Source organism: Bufo gargarizans, unplaced genomic scaffold (assembly GCF_014858855.1).
Source record: "Bufo gargarizans isolate SCDJY-AF-19 unplaced genomic scaffold, ASM1485885v1 original_scaffold_1618_pilon, whole genome shotgun sequence".
NCBI classification, from domain to species: domain Eukaryota; kingdom Metazoa; phylum Chordata; class Amphibia; order Anura; family Bufonidae; genus Bufo; species Bufo gargarizans.
The window spans coordinates 178299-186751 of NW_025334437.1; the positions used below are offsets into that span (position 1 = coordinate 178299).

At 50.7% G+C, this 8453-nt stretch overlaps 1 protein-coding gene across 1 annotated transcript; it reads left to right on the top strand.

Annotated features, from left to right (window-relative positions):
* The first annotated feature begins 7586 nt into the window (after window positions 1-7586).
* LOC122923461 (histone H4) lies at window positions 7587-8108 on the top strand. The gene has a single exon (XM_044274271.1). The coding sequence runs from the start codon at window positions 7693-7695 to the stop codon at window positions 8002-8004; it is 312 nt and encodes a 103-aa protein (XP_044130206.1). The 5' UTR covers window positions 7587-7692; the 3' UTR covers window positions 8005-8108.
* Window positions 8109-8453: the final 345 nt, after the last annotated feature.

Below are 8453 nucleotides of genomic sequence, written 5' to 3' on the forward strand. Positions count from 1 at the left end.
GCAGCGTAATTTAGATATTTCGCTATCGCCGCTCTGGGCCTAAGATTGTCCGTGCGTGCTCCTGACGATACAGGTGGACCCAAGCGATGCGCTCTTTCAACAATGCACGCGCCACGGAGCCCCAAAGCTTGCGGTATCTCCACCTCACAAATATTCGCCAGTTGATTTGGCGGGATTGACTCCGGCAGGCCGACGATCCTCAGGTTGCTCCTCCTGGAGCGATTTTCCAGATCGTCCATTTTCTCCCTCAGGAATCGGTTATCTCGCCGGAGATCACTGATGCTATTCTGAGCCCTTTCTAGCTCTTCCTCCACCAGGGCCACCTTTTGCTGTACCTCCGTTATTTGCGAGGTATGCTGCGCCACTTCAGTATGTAGTTGCTGCAGGGCCGTGGCCACTGTGGCCTCTAAAGAGGCTTTTATGTCCGGAGCTAGCAGCTTTGCCACTTCTATGGCCATGGTTTTACACGAGGCCAACATACCTCCGTTCGGGAGGTGACCGCATTCCTCCTCTTCTTCTTCCGAGCCGGAGGCCTCCGTACTTCGTTGCGTCGACTGGGAAGTCGAGCGGGTGAACCTGCGGCCTTTCTCAGTCTCCGGCGCCATCTTGCCCCTCGCCTTCTGAGCGTCTCCTGCCGGGTGAGTGGTATGCACCTCTTTTTGCGAGCCGCCTTTGACCAAGAATTTTTCCATGAGTGGCTCCCTTACGCTCCTGGGAGGTTTGCGGGGACAAATCTTCACCCCTATAGGCGGTATTTCCACGATTTTCGGGCCGGCCGAGCGGAGCTCTCCTGATTAGCGGCCGTCCATGTGCGCGCCGGAACCGGAAGTCGAAAAGACATTTTTATGTCAGCACTATTTTAAAGGGTAAGCAGGACTTGCCAGGATAACGTGGCCCTGGTATTGTCAGAGTCCTGTATTGTCATTTTATATATGTGCTGCTGACAGTATTGAGTAACCGGTTTTTATTCACGTCTATGTGCCCAGAGATGGACTTCCTATGTGCAAGCCTCTGAGATATTGATTTTATTATGGACTTATTTATTGTCATGGACTATCCTGGTTCTTTAACCATCCGCTGTGCCAGGTCAGCGCCCCCGTTCCACTCACTATCCTGAGAAGAAGAGAACGACGCCCCTTGTCACCGCACTTCACCTTTGCCAATTGGGTCTGATAAGAGTATAAATGACATATACTGTATGTATGTATGCATGTGTCTTTCTGTATTTCAGGTAATGATTCCAGTTGGGCGGGCCCTGATGGAGTACGAGGTCGTACTCAGCTTAAAGCAGCGGGGTATGTAGTGTACGGGAGAGTAATACCCCGTCACTACAGAAGGGTCACTTGGGTACTGTCGTTCCCCCTGTATTTAAGGGGAGGTTGGTATAGAACATCTTGTCAATGTAATGCTATGTATTTCCCTGTTACTGTGAAACGTGCAGGTGCAGGCCGGCTAGGGTGTTATTCCAGCTCTGAGTCACTAGAGGGAGCTAGGGAACCCTAGTTTATATAAGGCCCAGTCAGGGAGTAGTAAGCAGGCAGACAGTGGGAAAAGGAGTCAGAGATGATCCTGTGTCTGAGTCAAGGCCAGGCCATGGGCCTGTGAGAGCAGAGCAGGCCTGAAGCCTGCCGACTAGGAGAGGGTAGTATAGGCCCTGTTACCGGGTTCCGGATCCAAGGAAAAGGTTCCCCTCCTGAGTCATCATCCGTTTCAGCCGAAACATCATAATCAACCAGCCGGGACACAGAATACAACAGAAGGCGAGTCTAAAGCAAGAGGTACTCAAGATAACAGAGGAGGTACTAGATAAGGACAGCTTCAAGGGTACGCCAGCTATAGGGCATTGGACCTTGGAGAATAAGTCACATGTTTCAGGATCAGTCAGGAATAGAGTGCAAGCCGCCTGTACTGCATCTCCTGTAATTAACACTCTGTAAAGAACATTGCTAAGACCGGCCAGTCTGTCACTTCTATGAACCAACTGTACTAATATACAAACCAACTGTCTTCAAATGGAACTGCGTTTCCACCTATGTCCGTGCATGATTATCACTGACAATCAGTAAAGTTCCAGTTTTGGTTGGCTATCCGGTGGTTGTTCCGTTATTCCACATTACTTTACACGGCGTGTCACCGTTTAACTGACACTGGTGTCACGAACATTTACGAACTGCCTGTTCCAGTCGCTGCCCAGATTGAAGACGACAGTGAATCCCAGGTTAGTGGGTTACTCTGCACTACAAAGCCCAGCATACACTACTGACCCCCTGGGACACTGCAAGGGTGCAAAAGCGGAGCGGCCGTCCCCTAGACAGTACGCCTGCTACTGCCCACCGCAGCAAGGGACCGAGCACACCAAAGCCAGCTCCAAGGAGTTCCCTGAAGCGAGGCATAAACGTTCTCAACCTGAGCACAACCTGCATGACCAGCATCTAAGTGCAAAGCACGAGCTGCAGTGGAACAGACACCTCAAAAACCAAGGAAGGTCTCTGGCTGCTCCTGCTTCCTCTTCTGCTGCAGTCGCGGCCTCTTCATCCACCTCTGGAGTGACAGTGCCACCTGCCACCCCACAAACAGAGGATCTGCCAGCAACACCACCACCTGGGTCACCAAGCATCTCCACAATGTCCCACGGAAGCGTTCAGCTCTCCATCTCCCAAACACTGGAGAGGAAGAGGAAGTACCCCCTACCCACCCGCGATCCCTGGCCCTGAATGCCAGCATTTCTAAATTACTGGCTTTTGAAATGCTGCCATTCCGTCTGGTGGAGACGGAGAGTGTTAAAGTCCTTATGGCGGTGGCTGTCCCACAGTACGCCGTGCCCAGCCGCCACTACTTTTCCTTCCCTGCACAACCAAGTGGGGGACAAAATCAGGTGTGCACTGCGCAATGCCATCTGTGGCAAGGTGCACCTGACTACGGATACGTGGACCAGTAAGCGCGGTCAGGGCCGTTATATCTCCCTAACTGCACACTGGGTAAATGCAGTGGCGGCTGGCCTGAGGCGGAGAGCAGTTTGGCGCATGTCCTTCCACCACCGAGGATTGCAGGGCGCTTCAGTTTGCCTCCTGTTGCTTCCTCCTCCTCATCCTCTACCGGCTCCTCATCCGGTCAGCGTAACACCTTCACCACCAACTTCAGCACAGCCCGGGGTAAACGTCAGCAGGCCATTCTGAAACTCATATGTTTGGGGGACAGGCCCCACACCGCACAGGAGTTGTGGCGGGGTATAGAACAACAGACCGACGAGTGGTTGCTGCCGGTGAGCCTCAAGCCCGGCCTGGTGGTGTGCGATAATGGGCGAAATCTCGTAGCAGCTCTGGGACTAGCCGGTTTGACGCACATCCCTTGCTTGGCGCATGTGCTGAATTTGGTGGTGCAGAAGTTCATTCACGACTACCCCGACATGTCAGAGCTGCTGCATAAAGTGCGGGCCGTCTGTTCGCGCTTCCGGCGTTCACATCCTGCTGCTGCTCGCCTGTCTGTGCTACAGCGTAACTTCGGCCTTACCGCTCACCGCCTCATATGCGACGTGCCCACCAGGTGGAACTCCACCTTGCACATGCTGGACAGACTGTGCGAGCAGCAGCAGGCCATAGTGGAGTTTCAGCTGCAGCACGCACGGGTCAGTCGCACTACAGAACAGCACCACTTCACCACCAATGACTGGGCCTCCATGTGAGACCTGTGTGCCCTGTTGCGCTGTTTCGAGTACTCCACCAACATGGCCAGTGGCGATGACGCCGTTATCAGCGTTACAATACCACTTCTATGTCTCCTTGAGAAAACACTTAGGGCGATGATGGAAGAGGATGTGGCCCAGGAGGAGGAGGAGGAGGAAGAGGGGTCATTTCGTAGGGTTTCCGGCCAGTCATTCCCAAGTGGCTCCGAGGGTGGATTCCTGCACCCACAAATGCCAGGTACACAATTGTCCAGCCAGGGCACAGTTCTGGAGGATGATGAGGTGGAGGAGGAGGATGAGGAGGAGGAGGAGGAACCATGTTCACAGCGGGGTGGCACCCAGACCAGCTCATGGCCATCACTGGTGTGTGGCTGGGGGGATACAGAGGACACACACGATACACCTCTCACAGAGGACAGCTTCTCATTGCCTCTGGGCAGCCTGGCACACATAGCGATTACATGCTGCAGTGTCTCCGCAACGACGTCGAGTTGCCCACATTCTACCTTGTGCTGATTACTGGGCGGCCACGCTGCTGGATCCCCGCTACAAGGACAACCTACCGTCCTTAATTCCGTCACTGGAGCGTGATCGTGAAGAAAAACAAACGAACCAGCACCTCCATAATAAGTAATTTGTGAATGCAGGTGCACGCTACCATGGCTGAAACACGCTGGGGTTAGTAGAACTACAGGTAACAGCAGACTGCTAATCACAAAGATATACGTGAATACTGAATACAGATAGCGGCTCGGTGGCCATACTTACTGCAAAGGCGGCTAGAAGCTCTCTGCACAGATAATTGATCAAAAATATGTGGAGCGTGATGGTAAGATGCGCGAGTACAAGCGCTCGCTGGTAGACGCGCTGCTGGTGGCATTCCCACCTGACAGCGGGGGCACAGTGGAAGCACAAGGCGAAGGCAGAGGTCGCCAACGCAGCTGGGGCACCGCCAGCACCTCAGAAGGCAGGGTTAGCATGGCCGACATGTGGAGAAGCTTTGTCAGCACAACAACCAGCGCCACCGGCTGATATGGAACGTCTTAGCAGGAGGCAGCATCTCACCAACATGGTGGAGCAGTAAGTGGGCGCACGCCTACACGGACTGGCTGACGGGTCTGCCCCTGCAGCTTCTGGGTCTCCACATTGGGCACATGGCCGGAGCTTGCCCTTGGAGGTGCTCCCTGCCCTGCAGCCGGTGCACTGTCTGAACGTGTGGTTAGAGGACACTTCTCCTGCTCTTCACCACATGTTGATGCCATTTGCAGCCCTTTCCATGACATTTTTATGGCCATTTTAGTGCTCAAAAGTTCGGGTCCCCATTGACTTCAATGGGGTTCGGGGTCAAGTTCGGGTCCTGAACTCAAACTTTTTGGTGAAGTTCGGCCGAACCCGTCGAACCCGCACATCCAGGTGTCGCTCAACTCTATTCGTCACTAAACATTTTGGAAGGAAAGGCGAGTTCTCTCGGGGGTATCTGTGCCCCCCGCTCTGGCCGGGCAGGAGAGCATGTCCACGGAAAACTCGCCCATCTTGGATCAGGGGTTACAGGGTGCAGTCCAAGTCTGTCACCGCCTGCTGGGTCAGGTTCTGCTGGAGGTCCTGCTGCTGGAGCCGGGTGGTGTCTTCAGAGGGAGGCTGAAGAAAGCTGCTCATTATAGACGGAAGTTGTTGCATATGGAGCTGGTGATGCTTCTACCTCCCCCCCTCCCCCAGTATGACCTTAATGAGGACCAGCTGGTAATATGGAGGCTGTACTATAGTGTGAAGGATGAAATCTGTAGGCTGTAATATAATGTGGAGGCTGTAATATAATATGGAGGCTGTAATGTAAAGTGTAGGCTGTAATATAATATAGAGGCTGTAATATCATGTGGATGCTGTAATATAAAATGGAGGCTGTAATGTAATGTGGAGGTTGTAATATAATGTGGAGCCTGGTAATATGGAGACTGTAATATAATGTGGAGGCTGTAATATAGTGTAAAGGCTGTAATATAATATAGAGGCTGAAATATAGTATGGAGGCTGTAATGTAATGTGGAGGTTGTAATATAATGTGGAGTCTGTAATATGAAGACTGAAATATCAGTTAGAGTCTGTAATATAATATGGAGGCTGTAATATAGTATGAAGGCTGTAATATGGAGACGGTAATATAATGTGGAGGCTGGTAATATGGAGGCTGTGATATTATGTAGAGGCTGATGAAATGGAGGATGTAATACAATAGGGAGGCTAATAATGTTATTTGGAAGCTGTAAAGCAATGTGTAGGATGTAATGTAATATGGAGGTTATAATATAATGTGGCGGCTGTTAATCGGGAGGCTGCAATACAATATGGAGGCAGTAAATATGGAACCCGGTAATATGGAGGCTGTAATATAGTGTGGACGCTGGTAATGTAATATGGAGGCTGTAATATAGTGTGGAGGATGGTAATATAATATGGAGGCTGTAATGTAGAGGCCGGTAATATTGAGGCTGTCATATAATGTAGAGGCTGAAAATATGGAGGCTGTAACATAATGTTTAGGCTGTTGTGTAATGTAGAGGACGATAATATGGAGTTTGTAATATAATGTGGAGGCTGGTAATGTAACATGGAGGCTGGTAATATGGAGGCTGTAATATAATTTGGAGAATGTAATGTAATGCAGTGGTTGGTAACATGAAAGCTGTGCAGTAATGTGGAGGCTGGCAGTATAGAGGCTGTAATGTAGAAGATAGTAATAGGGAGGCTGTCATATAATGTGGAGGCTGAAAATATGGAGGCTGTAACATAATGTTTAGGCTGTGATGTAATGTAGAGGACGGTAATATGGAGTCTGTAATATAATGTGGAGGCTGGTAATGTAACATGGAGACTGTAATGTAGCGGCCGGTAATATGAAGGCTGGTAATGTAACATGGAGGCTGTAATCTAAAGTGGAGGCTGGTAATATAGAGGCTCAAATAATTTTGGACAAAACGATTTGCTAAATATCTCTAACTTATTAGTTCAGCATTTGATATTATAATGCAATTTTGTACTTTATTTGGTTTGCAGTGAGCTGTTGCATTCCTTGTTTTGTTTAACAATATAGAGGCTGTAATATGATGTGGAGGCTATAATGTAATGTAGAGGCTGGAAATATGAAGGCTGAAAAATAATGCTGAGGTTGATAATATAAAATGGAGGCTGAAATGTAATGTGGAGGCTGTAATGTAATGTGGAGGCTGTAATGTAATGTGGAGGCTTGTAATATGGAGGCTGTAATGTAGAGGCCGGTAATAGGGAGGAAGCAATATAATATGGATTCTGTAATGTAATGCAGAGGCCGGTAATATGAAGGATGTAATATAATGTGGAGGCTGTAATGTAGAGGTCTGTGATATGGAGGCTGTAATATAATGTGGAGGCCAGTATTATAATATGGAGGCTGTTAATATGGAGCCTGTTATATAATGTGGATGCTGTTAATTTAATATGAAGGCTGTAATATAATGTGGAGGCTGTAATGTTATGTAGAGGCCAGTAATATGAAGGCTGTCATATGATATGGAGGCCGGTAATATAATATGGAGGCTGTAACATAATGTTTATGCTGTGATGTAATGTAGAGGACGATAATATGGAGGCTGGTAATGTAATACGAAGGCTGTAATAGAAACATAGATGTAATGTGGAGGCTATAATGTAATGCAGAGGCTGGTAGTGTGGAGGCTGTAATAGAATATGGAGGCCGGTAATATAATATGGAGGCTGTAATAGAATATGGAGGCTTTAATATAATGTGGAGGATATGATGTCATTTACAGGCTGGTAATATGGAGGCTGGAAAATGAAAACCACCAGCACTTCTGAGCTCAGCCAATCAGAGCTGGAGGGCGGGGCCTGGTGTTCAGGAACAGCCCCGCCCCCAGATATGCGACCTCTCCGTGCAGTTCTCCTCCAGGTCCGCCCGTGCTCCATATAAAGGAGGGCTCCGGGCTGAGCAGTCACTGCTTTCTGCTCACACCTAGAAGATGTCTGGTCGCGGTAAAGGAGGGAAAGGGCTCGGGAAAGGCGGCGCCAAGCGGCACAGGAAGGTGCTCCGCGATAACATCCAGGGCATCACCAAGCCTGCCATCCGCCGTCTAGCTCGCAGGGGAGGCGTCAAGCGCATCTCCGGCCTCATCTATGAGGAGACCCGCGGGGTGCTGAAAGTCTTCCTGGAGAACGTCATCCGGGACGCCGTCACCTACACCGAGCACGCCAAGAGGAAGACCGTCACCGCCATGGACGTGGTCTACGCGCTCAAGCGCCAGGGCCGCACTCTCTACGGCTTCGGGGGTTAATGCTGCCTCCGTCCTCACAGCACAAAGGCTCTTCTCAGAGCCGCCCACATCTTCCCGGGGAGAAGCTACAATTCCGTCTGCGCTCAGCCACTGAGGGGTTAACACCGCCCGCATATCCGGGGGCGGAGAGCCGGACAATTGTCCGAGATCAGCGGCGCCCTGTGCTCAGTACAGCCGGAGGTCTACAATACAGAAAGCCCCAGTAATGTAAATCCCGAGCCCCGGGTGTTCTCCACCGCTCCTGCCCCCGCAGCTACAAGACTAGCGGTGCTCGGAGACTGAGGGGTTAATCCGTCCCGGAGCTGCAGAGACCGGGACGCCAATGAGCGGCGCTGGTACGGGTCACATGACCGGCTCCTCCTGTAGATCAGCAGCTCAACTATAGGCGGGAAATGCAAATGAGCGACGAGATCCTGAGCTCTCCCAGCCAATAGGAGCAGAGCTCTGGA

What these genes read in the sequence shown, in the direction of transcription:
- LOC122923461 (XM_044274271.1), top strand. Translation starts at nt 7,693, where the DNA reads ATGTCTGGTCGCGGTAAAGGAGGGAAAGGGCTCGGGAAAGGCGGCGCC.